General features: G+C 42.5%; 1 protein-coding gene across 3 annotated transcripts; it reads right to left on the minus strand.

Annotated features, from left to right (window-relative positions):
* On the minus strand, window positions 1-25489 carry ampd2a (adenosine monophosphate deaminase 2a). Of its 3 annotated transcripts, none has more exons than XM_079340795.1 (18): window positions 24791-25488; window positions 9593-9723; window positions 8840-8970; window positions 8239-8307; window positions 7211-7322; window positions 6922-7108; window positions 6446-6587; window positions 6277-6366; window positions 6067-6196; window positions 5739-5933; window positions 5517-5648; window positions 5267-5430; window positions 4965-5091; window positions 4710-4873; window positions 4488-4608; window positions 3477-3650; window positions 3269-3379; window positions 1-3090 (listed from the first exon to the last, which is right to left on the minus strand). In XM_079340795.1, the coding sequence occupies exons 1-18, from the start codon at window positions 25242-25244 to the stop codon at window positions 2875-2877; spliced, it is 2850 nt and encodes a 949-aa protein (XP_079196921.1). In that variant the 5' UTR covers window positions 25245-25488; the 3' UTR covers window positions 1-2874. The 3 variants fall into 3 exon arrangements, with proteins under 3 accessions (XP_079196921.1, XP_079196923.1, XP_079196922.1); XM_079340797.1 differs by lacking the exon at window positions 24791-25488 and adding an exon at window positions 14767-14773; XM_079340796.1 differs by lacking the exon at window positions 8239-8307 and having other exon boundaries at window positions 24791-25489.
* Between the last annotated feature and the right edge of the window lie 508 nt (window positions 25490-25997).

Below are 25997 nucleotides of genomic sequence, written 5' to 3' on the forward strand. Positions count from 1 at the left end.
TTTCAGTGAGTTATCATGCTTTATTTCATTATTCAGACGGTACAGGTGAGCATTATCAGATTTAGAGTCTGAATGTGTTTAACACTGGCAAGCCATTTCAGGCGATTCTATGGTTATGAACCAATGAACATCAAATTAGGCAAACATTCAAATAAAATCAGGGTAATAACAAACATGAGGAAAATGTTTAAATGTCAGTTGGACACAAACACATTGTGATTGTAAGCATTAGAATAGCTGTTATGAATGCACTGGAGAGAAGAAATAAACAGTCTGAACTAAAAATCAGTGAATATGGTCTAAATCTAAATGGCTGATCAAACACTGACTATTGATTTGGGATGTCATCCAAATAGTCAATGTGTTACTGTTTCTACTTTCAAAAGGCTCGGCTGTTCTATCGTGTGAATCCTTTCTTAAGTGCAATAAATCTAATTGATTTTAGACGGAAAATAAAATACTTTAATAAAAGTGAAAATAACTGTTAGTTATGGCTTTGGAGCGTACAGAGCCGTGCATGAAACAGATCAGAGGAGTATTTGTGAGGTAGGGTGCATTGTGTAATAAATGCACTGATCTGTGCTGACTGTAAATTAAACCATGAAGTGGACAGTGCCGCGGTAACAGGCTGTACAGCTAAATGGATGGAAAAGGTTCAGGCCGGTGCACATTCTAACTCACACAACAATCAACAATCAATCTTGTAAATTATTCAAAGCCATGAAATAGATTTTTTTCTAATAGAATATATCTCTTTGTATGTGATTTTATAATTAAGGACTGTTTTTTTGGTTTTTTTGTATTTAATATCAGCATAAACATGAGTGGATGAGTACAGGTGCCGACTTCTTATTTGCGATGGGTGCAAGCAGTGATTCGATGTAATGGACCTAAAATGACCCAGAGTCAGTAAGCAGGTGAGGAAGAATAATAATAGACTTAAAACAAAATGATGGCGTCTCATTAGCAAATGAAAAAGGCTGAAAGCATTCAACAGTACAGAAAAACTCTACTTTCATGACATAAAGCTAATCAACAAAAAGCATGTTAAACTTTAACATTATTAAATTGTGTCCATATAAAACTTCTTATTTCTGTATCGCCTTTAAAAAAATAAACTATACACGTGAAATCCTGCCCACATTTCACTACGTTCAGCACACAACTCCAGTGCATCACCTGAACACTTAGAAGCTACTGTGTTCCTGCAGAGCGCACAAAGGTACTTATCCATTATCCTAATCCTCTAAAACAAACATGTAGACTGTAATAATACAGAAGACTTGGTCATTCAGAAAGGCTGACATCTCCTGAGTCTTGGCACTGAACATTACCAGACAGTAGCAACCAGGCTCCAATGCTCAGAGCTGGATGGGAGGTTGGAGCGTGTGAATTGGCAGGGTGTGATAACATGAGTGTACAATACAAAACATGATCCCAGCTTTCATCTGATTTGGGGAGATTCAAAAATAATCTTTGCTACAAGAACCATGCAACCACGTCCCAGCATGGTTTGTGTGAATCTGTTTGCTCTCACAGATTTCTGACTTGAAAGCCTGTCTGCAGCCCTGAATCAGTAAAGACTCACTGTAAACAGTAAACAATCATCCTCTCTGCCATCCAGTATTCATGTTATTCATGCACACATGCAAACAAAAATGCACTTGCATGTTTAGAAAGAGAAACAAAGCAACATTCCTCCCGTAAAGACAGAATCTGGGTAAGCAGCACCCAAAGATGAAAAGGAAAAGGCACTGTGAAGTCTTGGCTTGGTGCATACTAGTAAGTACAGTTCAATGCATGCAGAGGGGGAAACATTTTCAAGAAGGGGAGGAAAAGGTCGAATCACGGGGAGAGGGTCCAGGTTTTCATGGCCACAGTGAGGTCACAGTGACCGTCGGACAAAGGTACATTTATCCACATATATTGGTGCTGTGTATAAAATCTAGAATGCAATTTTCCACTATCCGTCTTCTACAAAAGTAAATACCATTGTATGATTTTCAATGGAATGTTTTTCACTTATCCTGCTTTTCTCCTTTGGAGTTTGTCGCTTTAGTTTTTCTTTGTAACTTAATAAATAACGGAAGAACAATTCTGCGTGTAAACCTTGTCACACAGCAGATTCGGACTGAAAAACATCCTCTCTTCATGTAGGATTCATTTGACTCTGCTGATGTATACAACTCTGATTTAAGCTGCACAGCAGGAGCTTAAATCACAGAACAGATCCTTCCATCGTACTTCATCTCTGGTCCTTCAATCTAAGTTATAATATAATAATACAGGTGACTGTTTGATGCATTACGTGTAATTTAAAAGTGCCAATGTGCCTGTTGTCAGGGTTCATGTCGTGCACAGATACTACAGAGAACCAACATGCTCCTTAAATCCTGGTGAAATTAAACAGAATAAATGACAGGGGACCTCTGATAGCACCCAGGATGGAGAGTGGACCAAGAAGTCAAGATTAGAATGTGGATCCAGTCGTTCAGAGTCACACAAAAAAAAACGGTTCAGGCCTCCTCTGTTGTCCTTCATTATCCCGACTGAGACTGAACATGTAACGGAGAAACACAGAAAGAGGTAAAGCTTGAATATTGATTTACAAATTCAGCAATGATCAAAGAGGCTCATGTTCTTTTCTGCAACAAAAGTGATTCAAAGACAAAAAGCTGAAGACGGTAGAAGATGAAGCGCTGTGTTGGACTTGTATCCTTGGCTTATTTAGCTGTCAGTGTCCAGTATAGTTGTAGAGTATGTTAAGGTGTTTATACTGAATATACGATCATGACAGACACTCGGGTGCTTCGCTTCAGTTTCATGCTGGGTGAGCTGAGGGATTCACAGGAGGAGTCTGGGGTGTCTGTGACCTCAGGGTCGTACTGGGAGTGGTCCCATGGACAGAGAGTCTTCCTCGTCTATGGTGTCCAGCTCCTCAGTGCGCACAGCCTGAGTGATGAGCTGCAGCTCCTCGGAGAGCGTCTCGCTGCGGTACGCCACACGGATATCTGGGACGTTGGTTCTGCGGATATCGTTGCTCTCAGGGCCCTCCCTGGAATAACTGGGGCCCAACCAGTAACTTTTAGCCTGAAAGGAAGAGACGACGCATGAACGGGAAACTCAGAGGAGAAACATTTTTAGATTCAAAATAAAAGACTACAACTAACAAGTGTACAGGACACAAACGAGAATAATGAAAACTGTAACATGAGTGCTACACATCAACATGTCACCTGGGTAAATATAGAGAGAACAAAACGTTTACCCTGTGGGAAAAGCCACTCATGAGGACACTGTTTCTGGCCAGCTCACACATGTCACAGGAGCTTAACTTCCACACTTGAGTAGCAATGCTGTACTCTTCCATTAGAGGCTCCTGGAACATAAAAAAAACAATCACACACTTACACAAAGAAAAATGTAAACTTGGTCTCATTACTTCCAATGTGTTGGAGGCAATGATCCATACAGACCTTTGTGAAGTGGAACTGAAGAGGATCATCAGTGGACAGAGAGACAATGAGGCCTCTGGACAGGTACTCTGGCAGCGGGTTGCGATGGTAACTGAGAAACAGGCTGTTGTTACTCAGCGGTGACATGGCAATGCCGATTTGAGCCAAATAGTAGAGATACTGCAGCACCGGGGCCTGGTGGACATGAAATAACAACCGAGCATAAGAGACAAAAGACAGAGACTGACCAGTGAGAATAGAAGCATGTACATCGCTGTCTCAGCCTTGCTTTGCTAAAACACACGTTACAGAACGGCAAGTTAAAATCACCTGTCACATAGAAAACAGTATTTTTTTATAAAACATTTTTAACCATGGTAGATAGGTAAGCTGGCAACAGCTTGAGGTGAATTCACATCAGAAAGTAGTGAACCATGTGGATGCTTTTTCCAGTTATTTGGATTGTCAGGCTGTGGAAGACGAGGTGTCTTTAAGAGACAAGCTAACACTTAGCAACAGACTGAGGGTTTCCTGACGCGTTCTCACTGTTGCTCAGTGGGTCAAATGGCTAAAGTTACAGGGTCAGGACATCTTTGCGTGCATTGTGGTGAAGCCCAGCACCTATACTCAAGAAACACTCAGCCATACAAGTCTTGCCGCACTTTGCTGACATGTCTATGACGCTGAATACAAAGATTCGTCAGAGGTTTTTTGTGTATGAAGGACTAACTAAATAACAGCGAAAAGAAGTTGGCTATCATAAACAAGCTAAACGACATGCATTCTCAAAAACTGGTCTTCTTAAAAGAACAGCTTTAGAGGGACAAGGGATGTGGAGAGAAAAAGATTTGGGATGACGTGAGTCGAAGGCAGGGAGCCTGTCCTCCCTAATTTTAAAGTTTAATAGTGACATGTGTGATAGAATGATGATTTTATTATGTTTCATATATTGAATGTGTTGTGATAAATTGTGTTGAAACAAAAATGTTCCCAGCATTGTTCTGGAGACAGTCCAGTGTGCTGTGTCCTTACCTTCCTGAGCAGCAGCCCGTGGGAGATGTTCTCTGATAACATGAAGCCTGACACTAGGTGGTGGATCGGCCCCGCCTCCCCACAGTGAGGTCGCAGCACAAACGTATGGAATCCTCGCCGCCTGACTCAGACACAGGATTAACATTCAAAACCAGACGTAAAAAATGTAAGACATTCGATTGTACGTTGAAACGAATGGAGCCGTATCAAGCCGTCCCATACCGTCGCAGGTGGTTAAGCACAGCCATGTTGGCGTAGGTGTAGTAGAGGTAGTACGAGTAGGGAGGGTTCTCTCCTTCTGTCCAGTTAGCAGGCAGCGGACTGTCGAGGTTGAAAATGTGATGCTCAGGTTTGGATTCATCGTCCACACTGTCGAAGCCCACCACCTACAAACAAGCACACACACCAAACAAAAAGCCAGCGTCAGCATGTGTGAACCATGAGGCTCTTTAATATTAGTTGTGAAGCGAGTCTTACATGCTGCAGGAAGAGGTGCAGCTCGGGATGACTGCGGGGGCTGATTGTGACTTCGAACAGAGGCATGAAGATATTCTCCAACATCTCCTGGAAATTAGCCAGCTGCTTCTTTGTGTGATACACATCACTGGAGAGATGGGAAATAGATTTGTTGTAACCACCAAGATTATTTAATAATAAAACATAAAAAAAAGATTCCTACAGTAGCTTTCCATGTAGACACAGGGTCGTCTTTAATGCCAGTGGTTAAGAAGACAGGTTTTTAGCTGTTTATAAATCTCTACTTCAGGTGGAGAACTTACAACAAGCGGGGCAACTGGATGAGCCAGCGCACGTTGTCTGAGTACACTCGGTGCTTAACGGCCCACTGAGCCAGTTTATCCCACTCATCTCTGGAGCGCCCGTAGATGGAGAGACGCAGCTCAGAGTTCTGGTATTTACTCTCCTCCAGGTCATACATCACCTCCTGGAAATAATCACCAGAAACATTGATGTGTCAGCTTGATTTAGAAAGAGACGCTTTTAGGTTGAGCCGTGCGACAGATTCCACACCTTGACTATGTGTGCAAAGTATTTCCCTTCGATGTGGTTGTCAGTCTTGATGAAGATCTCTCTGAGGATGGATTCTCCGATGGGGTTGTACTTGGCGTTGAACTTGTCAAACCGATGGAATGTGTTGCGGTCCTGATCGTGGGAAAAAAACCCCACAAATCTTGTTTTAACTTCTACTGAAGGTTTAATGCATATCATAACTTTGTATATCATAATCCTCACCGCATGCATATCCAGAGTGTCTACGCTCAGATCGAAGGCCGTCAGGTTCATGCTCTCAAACACGTCCTTCAGGGTCTGACCGCGGCCGCGCTCAATGTGGACGATCTCCTCGGGGTATTTCTTCATGGCTTTCTTGATGAACCGCAGCAGGTGCTTCTGATTCATGCAGGATGATGCGTGGATGTGCGTGTCCACCTGGAGTTAGGGCGTCGCAAGAGGATATGGAAGAGGGAGTCATGAACCCCAGCCTCACGCTCACTTTCAGGTAAGAACAAGAGCAACTTTCCAATTTGAATATAAACATGACATTTCACATTTTGCCTCCTGCCTTTCGTATGTTGTAGAAGTCTCTGTGTGGAACTTTCTTCTGAGCGGCCAACTCCTTCATCTCATTCAGGAGGATGTGCATCTGGAATTTAGAGCTCAGGTACTGCAGACGGCGGTAGCAGAAGGACTTCCTGTAAAAGAGACATTTAAGTGTTAAATAAACACTAACCTTCTAAACAATGACATTTGAGGGATGTTTGTAAACACTCACACGGGCCCGTTGATAATGAGGGCCATCATCACATTCATGTCAGTGATGTACTCCTGCAGGTCAGGGTAGGGCAGGTCCAGTTCGGAGCTCCTGAAAAAGACGAAGCGAAAAAAGCTCAACGACAGAAGTCTTTTTTAGTTTCTCGACTTCCTGCTGTACAGACACACACTTATCCATGTTGGTTTTCTTGGTGTAGACATGTACTACTCCGTCCACCATCTTGCATCCATATCCTGTGTCTGGAGGCATGTTCTTGGGGTCCTGGTTGTCGTAGGGGTGTGTCTGTGAAACAGGTGGATGGACGGGGGCATCTACGAAAACAGGAACATTATGTTACTGCGTTTCATTGCAACTGAAATGACTGGTGAAATAAGAAACAAGTATCTGGTCAGACAAGAAGATCGAGAGTCACGTCTCGCAGCTTGGCCTCAGAGCCTACGCTACGATGGCTCAAGGGAACGGAACAAAACAAAAAGGTCTGACAATTTTATTAAGTGCTTTTAAATGATGAAGCTTTATTGCATACTCTGTGAAAAAGAACATGTCGTTCTTCCATGTGATTCCGGTCCATTCTTAAATTCACGTTATTACAGCTCATTCTAAGCATCCCTAAAAGACTCTGTGTTTGCCGAGTGCTTCTCTTACCAGCGTCTACAGGGGTCTCAGGTATATCCTCATACACTCTCAGATCCAGAGGCTTCATCCCGAGCTCCTGCAGGGCGTGAGCTGTGGTCTTACAAAAGCTTTGCATAGATCGGTTAATGTATTTCTCACGGATGAATAACGCCTTCACCACACACTTTGCAGCATCTACCAGGTCAGTGAAGGGCACCTGAGGCACATACAAGTCAGAGTTAAGAAAAAAAAAAAAGGTTTTAAGTGAATGAAGCTTTTTGGAAGGAAAGTTTAAAATCCTGTGAAAAGAGACGCTCACCCCACACTTCTCCTCTCCAGAGATTGAGACCCGCTGGTACTCTTTCTCCATCGGCATTGCTCTCTCCCTAAAGCCATCATCAACAATGTCCACGCTCTTCTCCTTTAAAAGCCTTCAAAAGGGTTAAGAGGGAGGACATGGAGATTCAAATATACGCGGTCACTGAATTGACATGGAATGGTTAGGAGTTAGGGAGGTAGAGGAGACGAGGAGAATTCAGATGTTCTTGCTTTTAAAGATCTGTAACTGCAGCATTACAAGTCATTACAGTCTACTGTATTCAAATAATACTTTCACTTTAATGAGCACACAACACTCTACTAGAGAAGTGTTTTTATGTCGAGAGAATAGAACAACTGCTACTGTCTATTCATGTTTCACAGGTTGAAATGGTTCACCATCAGAGCTCACATTGAGCAGAAACAGAAGTTTCATCACCAAGACAATGGGAAATCATTACTCAGTCAAAAGATAGATTTCATGATGAGCTAATTAAAGACTTTCCTACTGAAAACAAAACAGTGCCTATTTGTCGCCAGCAGGGAGAAGATGTATTCTATCAGAATAAGCTAAAGTACAAAGAGTCCTTATGTCCCGTAGAAACTGATCCATGTTTATAAAATGGAACACTGTTTTGAACTTCAGATATGTGCATAGCAAATTTCAAAGAGTAAAAGCAGGCCATGTAGAAAAAGAAACTATTTGGTAGGGTCCGACCGATTCGAGAATTCTTGGGCTGATACCGATATCTTTGTTACCTTTATCTTTGAACGTTAAGAGTTCGATTGATATAGTGATACACACAAGTTTATTGCATTGATCCCTTTAAATGCAGTTATTAAACACAAAGGGATTTATAATTACAAGATTTCTGCACCCATCAGAGATCAAATTAACATTACTGATAGTTACGTGATGTCGTAATATCGGCCTGTGTTATCGGCTGGCCGATTAATCGGTCGGACTCTACTATTATGTGGAAGTCACTTTACGAATCATACGTGCATGGTGAAGCAGAGCTAACTCACTCTAGGTCTGCAGCACTGTCGATTTTCATGAAGTCCTGTTTGGCGCGGAGCAATATCTCAGGCTCAAGCCTTGTAGAGCGCAGCAGCGGAGCAGGAGAGTGTGGGCAAGGCGGCGGGAGGGCATCAGAGGAAGTGAGAAGTTAAGCACACAAACCACACCACACAGGCACACTGAACAACACATTTGATCAAGCAGCCTCTCTCACAGGCTTCTGTACATTCACACAGTAAGCAGATTAGGTATTAATGGTCAAGGACATTGACAGAAAACGTCACATTTTCAGTTGGGTAGTGGTACATCATGATTGATAAAGCTTAAAGGGATTCTGCTACCACCAAAACAGAAGCACCTCATAAATAAACGTTTCTGAACAGACGATTGAACATCAGCACATGTGCTATCTGCTGGTTTGCCCAGTTAGCTGATTGCTGGTATTAGTTAGGCCACAAAGTGGTGTGTTGGCAGCTGATAAGCACGTGTGCTTGGAAAAAAAAGCAGAACTGAGTGTAGAAAGTGAGGGCAGAGCTGTTGGCCTGTTTGAGATGTTGTAAAGTGTGTCCAGCTGGCCTCTGTTTGTGTGCTGTGTTTGCGTTTCCTCACTTAATGTCCTGGCTGATCTGCCTCTCCAGGCGGTGCCGTCGCTCCTCCAGCTGTTCGATAGGACTGTCCTCTGGGAACTCATAGGGAGCACTTCGCATTTCGCTATCTGCCATGCTGCGAGTGAACAGCTCCTGGTTGAACAGAAGTCGTAAACATTTATAGACAATATTATTGCACATCTGTTTCACAAGACAGATGTGCCGAGGGCAATGTGTGCATCAAAAACCTTTCACGTAAACACCAGCATGCTGTCTAACGGTCCAACTTTTTGGGCAACTTTTCAGTACAGGAACGTCTAGTGCCCAGGGAAATGTTGCAAACACATTTATGTTACATGAAATAGCAAATAGCTAATAGGAAAATAGCCTTCATCAATGATGAAAAGTAGTTTCAGGATTGGAGGCCTAGCGGTTAAAGTGTGCACCCTCTGTGCACAGGCTACAGTCAGACCCTGTGCATGTCATCCTCCGCTCTCTTCCACTAACATTTCCAGTCACTCTTCACTGACCAACAATTGTCTCTCAAACTAAAGTTGCCACAGTTTCTAAAGTGCTCACACACATTTACAACATTATTTACAATTGTAGCTGCAGGCGCACAGACCTCTTTGGGAATCACTCAGTAAATCAGTACAACAGAATCTCCACCCAGCTCCTATGGGGAGTATATTTCAAGACCATGTACCTAAAAGCTCTAGCGTGGTTCATATTGAGTCAACCGTTGACAACTCTGATTTGATCTTTAAGGTCGTACCTCAACAATCTCTTTGTACTTCTCTTCCATTGAGATTCGCAGGTCGATCGGGTAGTGTGAGATAGAAACAGGCGTCCCTGGCAGGGATCTCTGGGGCTTGAGGGGTTTGGGTCCAGATGCACCGCTCAGGTCTGTAGGCAGAAAAAGAAAAAAAGGTTGTGAGATGTCCATGTAACAGTTCCTTTAAGCAGTGAATTACAATGACTGAATAAAACACATTCACAGTAACGTTTTGGCTAATGTTCACACACGACACATCTGTAAACTGCCACTAAGTTAAAAAAAACAATTATTGAATTTTGTGTTATTTCAAATAGCTTTGATCCTTTTGCTAAATGAATACATATAAATAAAAAAAGTATCAGTTGTGTTTTCTGTAAAGATTACTTCTACTTCTGTGTAATCTATGTTTCTCCACACACTGACGCACGTTTAATTTAACACAGTCCACAATCGTAGCATCGTATGAAGCTAAAAGCATCCTGATCAACATGGGGTCTCAGATTCACGTGTGTGTGGACGGGGTGGGTGCTGCTAAATTCAACAACAACAGTGGCGGTCTCTCTTCGATTGCTGTCATTTCGCAGTCTGTTGACGACAGACAGATAAACACATCCTGTATGTCAAAAACAAACACAGCTCAGTGCCACAATAACAAACATAAATAGAAGGATTTCAATCTGCCTCACCGAAGATTGCACCGTGTGGTGAGTTGAGTTTGGAGGACTATCATTTTAGCACAAATTGGGCTCAACAGCACTACAGCTCAGACTCAAAGGACTTACACACAACCCGCTGTTACCGCTTCATTTGATGGACGAGAAAGTCAGTCAACTTGAAACAGCCAAAAGCAGGCTGCAGAGAGAACACAAACGTCCTCAAGATGAAGCAATCTGTCCCTTTCTTCATTTACACAACACCAGTTTTTCTTGTACCAACGAGGCCTTACAAACAAAGACAAAACAGAATAAACACACAAGACACCGCTGTGATGACCTACGAAGCTCTGGCGTCAGTGGCCAAGGAGACTATCTGTGGCCGAGCCTGAAATCCTCATAATATGTCCGAGGACAGAAGCGGGCTTAAGGAACGACAGCTGTACCAGCAGATCCTGTGTCACTTCTATCACCCCCCCCCCCCACACACACACACACACACACACACACAAATACACACTGACACGTGTGTACATACTCAGGTGTGTACACACACACACCTGAGTATGACACAGAGGGGCCTTCCCCAATCACGACCTGCTGGAAACAGATGACAGCAGCTCCACTCTAGATGAAACCCAGCACACTTGAGGAGATTTACCAAAAATGTATTTGTCTCACTGAGGAACATCACATTCACAGGCTCTGGGCGCTCTGCACAGACATCCATGACTTTAAGTTCTGGATAATCATACTTTAGAGAGTAGAGCACAATTACTTGTAACACACACTGTAATTCATCCCCTCATGATTTTATACAGCTCTTGGAGTGACGCATTCACTTTTCCTCTATAATTGCTGCTGTCGGTGTCTGGCCTGTGACAATTAGTCTGTGCCATCTGCCGTCTGCCCCCGAGGCTGGGGAGTCAGGAGTGAACAGAGGGTAACTCCACGGTCTACCAATACTTGACTGACACTTTGAAAACTTTTGAATGTTGGCACATACGAGTTTAAAAGGCTTTGCAAACATCTGCTGACAATCATGTGCTAAAGTAAAAAGAAGAGTGATTGACGACACAACATTTTTCAACCAACTAACATTGCCCTTCCAAGAGTTTTAGTTTGATCAAGCAGAAGCAACAACATGTAACAATTTGACCTTAAAATACTAGTTTCAAAGTTTTCAAAGGTCAATTTATTAGCACAATGACTTAAACAGTGAGCATAGCGTGTCTCTCCTTAGCCACAGATCGCCTGTTCACTGCAGTATCTTCATCCTGTGAGCAGTGCATGCTCCACAAGTTCACACAGCAGCTTGCAGTTATAAGAAGAAGCCCGTCGGCCCGTCTCTGTACAGTCTGACAGAATGGCTTCAGCAGAAGGTCATCGAAACCAAGTCATGACAAATAAATGAATAAATGAATGAAGTTATTTATTTAGTCACAGCTCATAGATACAGTATAAGGAACATATTGTTCCTTTAAAGGATTAAGTTGTTGTTAGTGTTTGTGGACACACTTGTAACCCTTTTTGTAAATGAACTTAAACCTATTTTTGACTCATCTATACTTCCATGAAACCTCGTTTAGAGGGCTTTTAAAACTCCTCTTGGAAAAAATTATTCAGTTAAATCACCCTGACTGATATATATATATATATCAGATGATATGAACAGTCACGAGAGCAGACGTTAGGATGCTTTCAAAGATAACATGAGCACTGTCACCCTGTGAAGTGTCCATGTAATCCTCCATGCTTAACTCCTCATATCTCATTTATCTGGATGACATCAGTGCTGTAGGGAGACCCAAATCTATTAAAGTAAAAACTACAGTAATGGAGGAAACTCAGGTGACAACTGGAAAGAAAATAAAGGAAAACACAAAAAAAAAGAGAATCGGACCAAACTTTATTTGGGCAACTTCTTGGTCATTTAGTAGGTTCAAACTTGACTAGCCACAAGTATTTTCTGTATTTTAGTAGTTATTCTAGAAGGATTTGAAATAACCACTTTTGCAGGTGTCTTTGTTGGTTTGCTTCAAATCACAGATCAGATCCATGCACCTGTTTTCGAAACGCAGGCAGGCTGAGAAACTCTGGCCTCGCCTCTCAAACTGTTAATCATGCATGTGTGTGTCTGATCCATATTTGAATTAAGGCCTCAGCCCTTCAGTCATCCTGTCGTCTTTGTCAGTTAATTTCTCTGACCTGAGAGTAGCATTAAAAAAGCTCTTCATCTCGGCTTTCTCTCACATCTCTGGGACCTTTGTCTGCACTTCGCCCACATACACTTCCCACCTGTTCTTTTGAACCCGACCGCACAGTCATCTGTGGAGCTGCCTCTGCTGCCCTATGACGATCAATACACTATTTCACAGTCTGTCTTAAATCCACTCTCCCGTGTGCAAGGAAAAAACAGAAGAAGAGCAGTTTAAGTGCTGAAGGAGTGAAACAAAACACTGTACAGTAAGTCTTTGTAAAATATTCCTTTTTCATGACGATCTAAATCAGTTTTTATTTCCTAACTCCAAATCCCAGAAGCCCATTTTGTTACTGAAACTTCCCAGTGAGACCTAAAAGATGAGCCAGTACCAAGACTCAAAACATTGTGATAAGAATTAGAACAATTCTAACATGAGGTAACAAGGGGATGTGTACTGATGAAGTGACTCCTTAAGCGCTTCAAGCTGAAAAACAAACTAATGAAATATAGACTCTCAGTGTAATTGTTCGAGAGTTAAACTGTTTTCAACACACATTTATGGCAGCTGGCTTCCAGTAGACGACGAAGGACCCTTGCCCACTGGGTCCGCATCGATTTCAACTTGTTTCGACATTCCTCAAACATGGACTCACGCAGAGCTCAGTCTACAGTAAGGGAGCAGGTTCATACTTTAACACACACTGACGCCATTTAAATCCTGACAAAAATCTACTATTATTTCCAGTCTCCTCATGTTATATTCTCACATTATAAACGACGCCGTGTTTTTGTGATGAGGAGCCAAACTGTTTGGGGTTTTTTTTAACAGGAGATGAAGGCGACTGTAGCTGGCGACTGTGCTGAGCAAACAAAGCATGTTCCTCTTTATCATATTGCTCCTCTGCTGTTTACGGATGTGTGTGCACGGGTGTGTCCTGCCAGTCAAAGCTTGATCAAGGAATGATTATGTCATCGCAATATGATTTTTGCAGCATGTCAACATGTCCGAGGACTGAAATACTTCTCGGGCCTTAGTGTGAATGTGTTTGTACTCCTCACTAACCCGTAATGGAGGTTTGCACTGGAAAGTCCAGATTGCAGCCAATGAGAGTTTTTAATCTAACATCAGATCATTTTAAATTCATATTTTTCGAAGCTGGTCTACAGCCAAGGACTTCACACAGCATGATGTCATCTATACATGTGAGAAATGTTGGATGTCTCTGTCTTTTGTGTAGGATTCATCCAACTCGGATGTATTAAGTTGACTTTTTGGTCTAGTAGTGCGATTGTCGCTCAAGCTTTAAAAAACTTTTTTTGTTTTTTTTGTTGGTACAGATTTCACGCTCGTCTGTGTGAGAGAGAGAGAGAGAGAGAGAGAGAGAGAGAAAGAGAGAGAGAGAGGACATATGCTTCAGATGTTCCTTAGCAACCGCAGATGAGAATAACCCTCCACTTCAGATCTTCATGTTAAAAAAAAAAAAACACACGCACACACACACGCACACGCACACTAAGTGTACTCAACAAGAGAATCAACATTTGAGATGAGATTTCCAGACTAAAATAACCACCGGCTTTAAAGCTGTCTTTGTAAAAGAGTTGGGTCTTTATCTCTGTAAAAGAACAACAACCTTCATACCGAACTCAATCCTGCTGAATTGACTATAACCAACCAGGTAGTTATCAGTCCTTTGCTCAGAAACAGTATAACATTACATTCATCTTTACTCTAAAGCAGCCTTAAAGTGAGCAAGGCGGCACCACAAAATATCCAGAACAGGATTATTTTCTCCCAGCACCAGCTGCACATTTTTACTCGACCTCAAACTCTGTTGCTTATCTGCTCGGTTTTATGCGCACCATAAAAAAAGGTTCTGTTCTCCTCAGCGCACTCGCAAGAATCTCTATGATTAATCCACTGGGGTTATTTTCACTGCATCATGCAGGAAGTAGCACACAGCAGCAGGGACTTCATGCCCCAGATGTTCACCCACTGCCGACTCTGTCACAAACTACTGAACACGTCAAGGATCTAAATATGACTCTCCTGGCTCCACACCAGCTGCGTGTGCATCCTACTTTCATTCCTGCCTCTCCTCCATATGTCTTCTGCACACTGTTCATTTTAACACACACACAGCTGTGTTTACTAGCATCTCCTCTGTCACTATGAGCCGGTACATTTTTGTAGTGACACTATGAGCCATGTCTCTCACATAACTGTTCAAACTTCCAGTAGCACAGGATCCACAGGAGCAGGCTCTACTGTCTGTGCTACTGATCGTCATAACTCAGCACATATGTTACAGTACCTCTGCGTCCCTGTCTTGTCCTGTTCTCACAGTCTCCGTTACAGTCGCAGTGGCCTTGCCCGAGCTCTTGCGGGATGCTGGGACATGTAACTAGGCCTGGGACGGTCGATGTACCCTCCCCCGCCGGCACAGGGGAAGAGAGCAAATGACAGCGGAAAGACAGAAGAGAGACAGAGGATAACGTCTCTGCTGATCTCTAACACCAGGTTCACACAGAAAATCCCCCCTTTTCTCTTCTTCTCCTGTTGTAAATGTCGCAGCCTCCAGTTTGCTATTGAGGCAGTTTTTTTCCCCTTTTCTTCCCTCCTCTGACTCTCTCTCTCTCTCTCTCTCTCTCTCTCTCTCTGTCTCTCTGTGTCTCTCTCTCTCTCTCTCTCTCTCTCTCTCTCTCTCTCTCAGCTTCCTGATTACACCGGTTTCCAGCCCATGAACAACACAGCCTCAAAGCTCCCGGATTTAAATACTGGGATGGAGCATACCACGTGGCAAAAAAAGGGGGAGGGACCGGAGTGAACCACTTCAGGTTCTTTTGTGCTATGTAACACAGAGGAGGGCCTGACACTCTGGCCACTCCCACTTCTTCTCTAGCTCCCTCCTCTCGTTCCTTGGGGCCCTGCTTCAGTGATCTCATGACTGTAAACCTTGAAATGATGTGACAAATACTCCAAGTTAAGAGCTATCTTTACATTTGAATGACAATTGATGACACATTGATGCAAAGATGCTCTTTAAGAGAGTGAAAAAAAAGAGCTTGGTGTCATTCTTGTCGGAATTACAACTAATGCATGTTTCATTGGTCAGCAGCCATGTAGAAAAATAACTGATGCACCACAATGTAAAATGTAAGAGAGAGCCTTCCCCTTTACTCCTCCAACAACAAACCACTGCCATATGGGTAATGAATCTGTGGTTTGTGTTCTGGCTGATGTATTATGGGTAAATACGTCTCTCCTGGATAAGGGGATGTAAAGTTATAAACTATGTTAAACTCTACTTTGAGCCAGCTGTTATAAACAATCTTAGCCTGCCATGGACGCAGTTCTGATTCAACCTTCGCTGAGACTATTGCACAATCCTCAGTTGGAAGAAGGAAGTGGACACGTTGTCTAACTTCATCCTGTCCACTGACCTCGCTCATGCTCCAAAGAGAGAAATAAAAAAGAAAATGGTGCAGAGGATGAAAAAGGGGCTTCAAGACACAACTAGCATGAAGGGGGGAAAAATGAAAGAAGCCAAACATGGAACTTTGTATGAGTTGTGGCAGAGTGGTAATACGACTGAAGCAGACTGAAAGTTTGTTGAAATGTTCAGATAATGTTGAATATAAAAGCTGCAGGGTTTGATGTTACTATGTATTAAACCCAAATATCATCACAAAAATAAAACCATTTGTTTATTAAAAAAAAACATATCTTCCAAGCTCAACTTTTTTTGTCGTACTGTTTCCTTTTGTTTATTTCTGTGTACTAATGAGCGTGACCGTGAACGTACCCCTGTAGACCCCTGCGTGCTGCACACTGTTCCTTAACAATACCTAGCTTAGTTTAGCATGTGAGCAAAAGCAACTTCAAATCAAGATACGGCTGATTGAATCGGGCTCCCCATCTACAGCTCAGACTGCGGGGACGATGTCACACCGAGTCATATTGCTCATTTTCTCTGACGCAATCAGAATCACGACAACTTCTGCAATCAGCCTTGTTGCTGACATACGGCTCACTGTGTGCATGCTATCCTTGTACAATAATCTTAAATCTTAATCACCGTTTGATGATTATCTGCAATGAAGCAATGAGACAACAATGTTGTTTGGAATATATTTAAAGCTACCAAGACAAATAAATCATCGAATAGGGAAGTATTCAAGTATCCTGTGTCTTTAATCTGTTATGATTGGTTTATTTCTTTGGCTTGTTGGGTTTTTTTGGGGTTTTTTTTACAAATCCTTCAGTGTTGTCTCTCCATCTCAGTAAAAAGTGACGTGTCTGTTGTGGAGCTTCATCTCACCGGTTTGGGAATAAGCTATACAGATGTGTATACGTGCAAGAAAGTGATGTAAATACTGAAGGATCACATGATCACAGGCGAGGCGGTTTCCTTCCTCTCTCACATGACTGCTGCACGGGAGGAAGGCCTGTGATGTACAAGAAACCTGCTCAGTCTCTCTTCAGGTTTCATTTTAGAGAGATTTCTCAAACTATCCTGCGGGAGTTTTTTTTACAGATGACAGTCAACAAATATAAATGTATACTGAGCATGACTTTGTACTGCGTGTTTTGTGCTAAACCATCCCATACAAATGACCCAAAGTCAGACCATCACAAACAACTGACTCAGAGAAAAGCAAGACGGCAATGTTGCTGTATTTACCTGACTCATAGAAGAGAGAGTTTGTATCCAAATTAAATACTGCGTGCTAACCCAGCTCGACAGGAAGACGCCTTTTACTCTCCTGAACCTAAGAAGGTGATCTGAGGGCATGACGTGGCTGAGCTGTATCCCAAATATGCAACTTGTTTTGCAAGGTTAGATAATTGAAAAAGGTTCCTGTGAGGAATAAGGTGAACTTCAGAATTGTGCTGTACTTTAGGGAGGAAAGTTTCCGGTACATTCCCATAACATTTCCAATAAACTTTCCATGGGACGTTAAGCTGGCAAATTCTGGAAATATTCCTGTCCTGAGTAAACGTATATACAAAAAATGTCAACAGATTAAATGCATGTGATGGAGGAGTGCACAGTGCATGAAGGGGGCGTGGCCTCAACAGCCCTGCAGTAAGCATGTGACTGAGGAGTAGCATAGATATTCAGGTTCAATCTGGTTGTTTAAATCATGATTATGCTAAAATACATGTTACCCAACTATGGAAAGTTTCCATCTTTGAAAATGTACAACCCTAAGTTTGCAACCCCAGCTCTACTATTATGTCATATTTCTAGATGTTTATAAGAGAACAGAGACAGGCTCAAATTCTGATGATTTTTTCTTTGAGGAAAGAAACCTAACCCCATGCTAGAAATATCAGACACTAAACCACAGAGTACCAACCCACAGTTGTTTTTTGTAAATGGTGCCCGGCACACACAAGGCTGTCACTGTCATTGCTCGAGCAGCCCGCGGTGGTCAGTGATGTTTCCATTTCCTGTCTGCTGTGGACTGAGTGGGCAGCATGCTACGTTTCAGCAGAGGTTTAACCTTGCCACGAGCATAATCTGAAGCTGCACAGACGATTCTCTCAGTGTTTTTTTTTTTCTTTCCAGCCCTGCCTGTTTGCAGATGCTTGACAAAACAGAAACATTTGGATGAAGACACACTGTAGTTCAAATAAACAAGTTCCTGCAGATTGGCCTTACCAGTCACACCCTGACAGAGACATTAGGAGGAGTACATTTGCACATACAAAGTATTGTTGTTTTCATAAAAATTTAAATGATTCCATGTGACAAAGGCATTTGAGGGATCAGAAGTAGATTCACCTTGAAACAGAAAGTATAAACTTCCTATTCGTTTGAACTTCTGCAGCTACTTCAGCAAAATAATAATAATAAAAAAACCTTTCTTTGTGGGTTAATTCAATGGAAGATTCTCTTGCAATCACTTGCATGTGACACTGATTTTTGATCAAGACTGCAGCTTTCCCCCATATAATTGGTGTTACCGTTTTTAAACTCCAAAATTAATCTCATCTCACATTCCTACAGTTATTAAGAAGCCCATGAAGAGAGCTCTTGTACATGTAGGGAGTTGTCCTGTGTTATATTGCCTGAAGCAAGTCTCTCAAGTGAAAACGCAGCCTGTCATACAGCTTTAATCGCATGTGCTATGTAATTGCTCATTTACAATCAAATGAAAGCGAGCTGATAAGTTAGCTGAAACAAAGCTGATGGTGTTATTAAAGAAATGTATTTTTCCTGAGACGCAGTCTGAGGTGGGTCGACATTTTCAACACTTGCTCGACCTTTTCTGCTGTGTCCATTTCCCGAGACACTAATCAAGAGCACGTGGGAGTGTGCCTGCACATTCTCCACACCCGATCTCCGAGGACTAACAACAGCTTCAGCATTATTGTTGCCAAGCAGACCGAACATCCGACCCACGCAAGAAAGGTCCCTCCGTGAATTAAACAGAGCGAACGTTCAAACAATAAACTCAGGAAGAAATCTGAACTCATGCTGATGTTGTGCGTCTCAATCAAGCCTTCCTTTCTGTCCAACACACACAAACACGTCCATATATACGGATATACTTCCATAATATACTCGTGTGCACAAACCCAGAGCAAATTCAACACCCACAGTGACACGCTGCGGTTCTCAGTGATTATCCAGAGGACGCTCATGTCACTGTCCCTTTAGCCACCTCTGTCAGTGCAGCTCTCACCATATCTGAATATAGCAAAGAGCAGCACTGAGTCACTTGACACTGTCAACATGTAGCGCCCTGTGCTTAGCGCTGCTCGGACATCAAGAGGCTGAAACCCCATTCCTGAGACCAAAGGTGTGTCAGAGCTGCAGACAGTGCTGTTTCACAGAGACATGTCCGACAAGACAATCTGTTTCTTTGAACTTTGGCTTCAGACCAATTTGGATTTTTATAATCTTGTTTCAATAAATCTGTGATCACTGGATGTTTCACATGCTATAACGTTTTAAAGTGAAATCACTCTATGGGCCTAAATGAAACTTTTAAACCAAAAGTTTCACATTTACTCAGGATGAACAAACTGTTTAGACAAATGTCCTCCTATATGTCCTCTATAACGATGATGACGTCAAAGGTCAACAGGAAATATTCAAACCCACTCAACTTCTTCTTCAAAATCCCTGCAGGTAAAAATAATGTCAAAGCACGGCCAGTGCAAATGACCATGATATGATTATGGCTGCTACACCCTGTGCTGGTAGAGACACTGCATCTGTAAACTGCCAAAGTCTGAATTTATCGCAACACGTTCGATCTTTTACTTCACAGAAACCTGCGTTACTCTCTCGTGTTCACGTGCGTTCATTTAACTCCGTGGATTGAGGCCTGGGTTTAATGACATGCTTTCACATCATTTTGAAGCGGTCAGATGTTAGCTAGCAGCTAACTAGCAGCGACTCTCAGATTAATCGGGGCCGGTTTGGACGTCCAATCAAGTTAGACGAGCCGCAAACACAACTAACAGCAGGGGGAAAAACAGAGAGTTATATGCACGTGTTCATTTATCTCACGTCGTATCGTTTTTGTCATTTTGAACGCTGTCGTCGCACATAGCATATAATTCTCTTATCGTACCAACTTTTCTCCCCCTCGCTGGACATGATGAGAGACTTTTATTCAAACTAAAAAAAACTTCCAGCGACTAAAATTCTGTCCCTTGTAAATTGATTCTAGAATTTCTTTTTAAGTGGGCACAGAAAATGTACAACTTACAACCAACAAGTTCCCCTGCTGGCATGTATGTTGTTATCGTGCATTTACCCATGGTTTTGCAAAGAGATCAGAGCGATGGCAGGAAGCAGCTTCCTGAAAACAGCCGACATCCAACAAAAAAGAAAAACGACTTTGCCAAATTCCTAGATGGCTTATCAAAGCGCCAAAACAAATTTAGGAGCGCACATCTGCTCCCTCAGCGCAAGTGCTCAAGGAGAAGACAATGTCTTCTCTTCTTGTGTTACATCTTTCTAAAGTGTAGGTGAAAGTGTGAGGGGAGAATATGAGCGAGGAGATCATTAATTCCTTGTTGCGAATTTGCGTCAAACCGCTTCCGCTCCAAATGCACCCAAAATGGCGTCCGCATTCCTCCACTGCCGGTTGATGCACTTTCAATACATACCTAGGAACCTTTTGCAAGCATTAGTTTGTCATAGGACCAATCGGAGACAGAACAACATCTGTCTGATGTGCGATGTGCTATTTTTATGTAATATCTATTTTATGTGCTACTTTCAAATAAACTTTCTCAACTTAATTTAGCATCTACTTGAAAGCAGAAACGTTTAAATAAAAAAAAAATGTAATACTTGGAAACAAATTCAGGCATCAAGGGGTTAAGTTGGCAAGAGATCCACTCACTCAATGATGTCACAGGACAATAAAAGAGCAGAAGCCTCACTGAGATGGACCAAACAAAAAGAGATCATTCATTAGGAGCCGAGAGCAGAGACTGACCGAGGCAGCATGCTTAACTGTACCACAGCGATGTAACACAAGCTATCATAACACACGTGTAAGCTCTGTGCAAATCACCCCTGTGAGATATGGCATGTCCAAAGGCGCGCGCGTGTGTGTGTGTGTGTGTGTGTCTTTTTATAAAAAAAGACAGATATTGTGGATCTACTCGCCCCCAGCAACAACTAGCCCACCTGTTGGTGTTTTGGCTTTCGAGGCCTTGTTTACTGGCCCTCCAAAATCCCTTTTCCAGGACTCACACACTTCCACTGTTGCATGGGAAGCAACTGAGCTATTCATAGCAGAAGAAAGCCCTGGAATGTTCCACAGAGCAAACTGCTCTTCAGTCATGTCGGCCTGCAGACCAGCAACAGACCGGAGACACTGACAACCAGCCACTTGTTTTAAACTGATGGTCTGACTGGACTGAACACTTGGTGCAAGAGACTCCCTCTAGTGGTAAGATTCAGACTATGAGCCCATAACATGCAGACTAAACCAATCCATGTCACCCTTGAATGAAGTCTCAAAATGAATACTTAACACTGCCGTCTAGGTTCAAAGCTAACTATTTTCCTTTCTTTAACATGTTCATCGTACCTTTTAGTTGCTCTTTGTCCCAATCGTGTCTTCACTGGATATATCTCTGCTACATGTCTCAAAGTTAAAATCAATGAATAATAACCTCAGTTTGTGCAGGGAAAGCCAGATCGGATTTGTCTCTCAGGAGTTTAGAAATTTAAAAAATGTCGGTACAGCAGGAGTAAGATTTACAGTTTGTGTGAACAGCCTCAACTGAGTTTATGCTAAGACAAGGACTCTCAGCGTTTGCTTATCAGGTGCGTGCCTACCTGAGCAACACGGGGTGGGGTTGTAGTGAGGTGGGAGGGTCGTGCAGGTTAGAGTCCACAGGGTAACAGGGTGTAGATGTACTAGCTATTAAAAAGGGGTGTAACAAACCCCCCCCCCCCACACACACACACACACACACCCCACTGTGGTAACAGAACAGAGTCCACATGATGTGGCAGATCATGAGACACAGAACACACAGGAGTTCATGAGAGAAGAACACAGAGACTTGCCATGACAAGAACTGTATACCTGATTAATAATGAACCATTGGGGGGGGGACTGAGTGTTAGAGGGAGTTAAGCAACATCCAACTGTAGCATTGAGCAATATGATGATTAACAGGATTAAAGATGAGCTCACTGATATCAACCTGTTACATGACTCTTCGTGCAGTATTTGTTTGAACCTCCTCACCACATGAAATGGGTTCCTACTGTTTAAAATAAAGTCAACCTTTGAACTGGCAACCAGACAAATATGGAAGCTCAGCTGATTTATTATTTGCTTTAGAACTTGTGGACCGGCAGATTTGCATTTTACCTGATTCAGATCCAACCAATCACAACTGTGTATCCAGCAACACAGTATAACCATCCATACACGTCAAAACTGTTTGGATTTATCGCCATGAATGAAAAGAAAAATGATGTAAACAGGCCATTCTTTCTCACTCATATGACCTGTTTGACTGCCATGCTTTTAGCCCATTCTGATAACATTAAGAGGAAGGCATTATGGTCTGCTCTGGTTCATATCCATATTCCAGACATACTAACATTTATCTTATTAGGGTTAGGGTTCGAGGGTCATTTACATTCCCCCCCCAAATTTCTAATGTTCTGCATCATACCTCAAATATGCTTGAATTCATATAATAATAATATCCAATTCTTCATGCCAGGGAGCTTCTTTAATGTCTCTATCTAGAACCTAAAGAGCAAGCAAAAAAACACAGTGCAAGTGTGCAAAACAAATAAGTCAAGGATAACAGTACTGAGGGGATTTCTAAAATTGTAGGAAGATCAAGCAAGAGAGCAAATCAGCCTGCAGATAAAAAGGTACAAGAGGCCATCTTTGTGAAAGGCCAGTGAGTCAGTAAACATCAGATCACAACAGAAGGTGGAGCATTAGGGTATGCTTGAGAGAGGAATCCCCTCCACCTCTCTGGCACATTCTTTGATAGCCTCTGTATATCACGTCATAAAGCTCGGACTGCAAATCTAGGACATAACATATTCTGCTTCATGTGATGCAATGACAGTCCAGTGGGAGTGAGCAGCCTGCAGGCAGAGACAGATTTGTGCAGATGAGAAAACTGCCCGAGAAATCAATGTGACCACCAGGCAAATCAACAGCAACACTTACATTAGAGAACAGCTTTCAATGAGCTAAAAAAAACCCACACAAAACCAATCGACAAAACCTATAAAGACTTGGAAGGAAAGGCATAGAAGTTGAGATATTATAGCGCTGTCGTTCAAAGTAGAAGAGAAAATACTATGACGGAGACAAAACACCAGCTGCTCAAGCTGCAGCTACTCTACATTGTTTTTTCTTCCTTCAGCTTTGTCAGATGGACGCTCTATGACGGGGGTGCATGTGGCTCTTATGAAGGCCTGGGAGCGCACAGGGCGCAGCCAAGCGACTAATTGAGAGGATTTAAATGACTGCATGGATGGAGAGACCTCTAACTTATTTATCACTGCAGCAAAGATGGGCTTCCTCAGCAAATATAGCACAGTGTGTGTCGACATGAGTTACTGCTTGAGGTCTGCAGCTGTATTTCTCCAAACACCCGGCTGAGGCTGGCCGTGATATTTCACTGACTGATTGATTTCTATGGCACGCTGAGGAAGCAGCTTTAAAGGAATATGAACACTTCCGATTAATTTATTGATCTAGATAGGCGGTCAAACTTTCTAAATGCTCACCACAGAGGAGCAAGAACTTTCAAACCCAAATTGATTGAGTACAGATCATGTAGCCTCTAAAGTTAATAAAGTCCCTGCGCTCATCTCGAGAATTTACACGACTGTAATACTTCCAGTATCAAAATGTGACTATGTTCATTTACATACGAGTCAAGTTAACCAGCTTAACCCAAACTATTAAAAAAGGCATTGTGAAACTAGATTTATGGCATGAAGTCAGTTGATCTCATTTAAAAGTCGGATGTTTTGTATTAATAGAAGAGATAAGATTATATTGTGACTAATAATTCTCTCCAATCAGAATTAGGATTTTTTTTTTTTTTTTTGGGCTGGCTGAAGAAACAAGATAGCACAATCTCACTACAACATCCAACCCAAGCGTTTGAGATAAGGGGAAGGCCGGTAGATCCATGATCAACCGCTGCTACAATGGGAGGAGAAGTTAAAGGGGCCCAGCACGCACGAAAAGATAACCAACGCGACAACTGAAGAGTCCAGTTGGTGTTCTAATCTGCTGTTTGTCAGCAAAAACCTTGTGCTGACTAACTTAAACATCTTCATATTTGACGATTCAACTATCAAATCAAATAACTACTTTCATGATTGATTGATAGTAATTACCAAACTAAATCGACGTCTTGACCTATGTCATAAAAATAACCTGTTTTTTTTCCCCCAATCAGCTCAGTAACAAAATGATCAGCCTTTACATTATAAAACTGTAAAACGACGCATGGTATTTTTTCAGGTTTACTAAATGTCTTATTCCAAACCCTTTGTAACCAATATCAGAATGTAAAAAAAGAATGGCTGCCCTAGATCTGTTTAAAACAAGTCATTGTTGTGTCTAATATTACAGCACAAAGCAGAAGAAAAGAAGGATTCTTAAAATACAACCTCAGTGAAAGCATGAAAGAAATTCAACTGAAAACTCAAAAACTCAGTTCCTGCCCTTTATGCTCCTGGAGAGCAGCATCGATTCTTAAATGCCTCTGCACAAACAGCTGTGCTATTTTCTGCTCACAAACTGACAGAACAGAGTTCACTCATTCTTACAATGGGACCCTCTCTCCCCCACACTCACCAGGGCTGGTGGTGCTCTGCAGGCTCCCCCTCTTGCGAAACGGGGATTTAGGTTTAGGCTTCCCTTGTCCATCGCTGCTGTTGGAGGAGGAGGACGTAGAGGATGACATCTTGCTGCCTGTGCTCCTTTTACTACTGGAGCAGAGTGAGTCAGAGCTGTGCAGCGGCCAGCAGAGGGAGAGAGGAGCACTGGCTCTGACGCTGGAGGAGCTCTGTCTCATAGTGGGGCAGCAAGGCGGCAGGACCCATACTGGGCCGGGAGTAGCTCCTCTGCAGAATTGGCTCCTCCTCCCAGCCAGCAGCAGGGCAGCAGGAGCGCTGCAATGAGACGAGCTGAAATCCAGCCAAAGGCATCCATGACTCCTGCTGGGGGATATCCTCCTTGGTTGTCCTAGCAACCAGTTAAAAAGCTTCCTGTATCCAATGCGGGGGAAAACAGCCACAGAGGAAGGCATTGCAGATCAAAGTGTGTAGCTAGCATAACAACCAACAAGCCTCGAGACTGACTACACAGCAGCGGCTTAGCACCAAGGTGAGTGAAGGACAAAAGTTCTTTCACTCGCCTAAAAATAGCAATAACATATCGAAAGATTGAACTAAACCAAGATGGATAAACGGATAAAATCCAGAACAACAGGAAGTAACAAAAGCACCAGAGAATAAGGAATGAGCAGAGACAAAAGCAGAGTGTGTAAGCTGACTCGTGAACTCTCATTCTGCTTTAGTGGAAAACTGTGAAGGGTAGCCTAAACACCAGCCGCACAGGCCGGCCTGACATAATGAATTATAAATAGTGACAACCAATGCCAAGCAAGACTAGTAATGTAACCCGTGACAACTATGTGCACAGCTTTCTCTCATACCCTTCCAGTGGCTGGGCATTACTTTATAACAGAAAAACACGGGCAGAATCTGGATGAATAATGTGAAGGAAAAAAAGCAGTCAAGTGTTATTTGCTTTGTTTCTTTAACAACACCGTACTATTTTTTTTTATCCCATATGATTTTGTAATACTTTATTAATACCTGAGGGAAATTCCTGTCAACACTGTGTTATTGAGAGGCAAGCTTCTCACACATAGGCCCGAATCACACACACGCACATACAGGACCAGTGCCTTGCTTGCAGGCATTACAGTAAGCGTAGGGACACACGGAAGACAAAACAAGGTAAAGATCGCCATCTAGTGCCACAAAATGTGTATGCA

This window comes from Symphodus melops (assembly GCF_947650265.1).
Source record: "Symphodus melops genome assembly, chromosome: 4".
Lineage (NCBI taxonomy): Eukaryota > Metazoa > Chordata > Actinopteri > Labriformes > Labridae > Symphodus > Symphodus melops.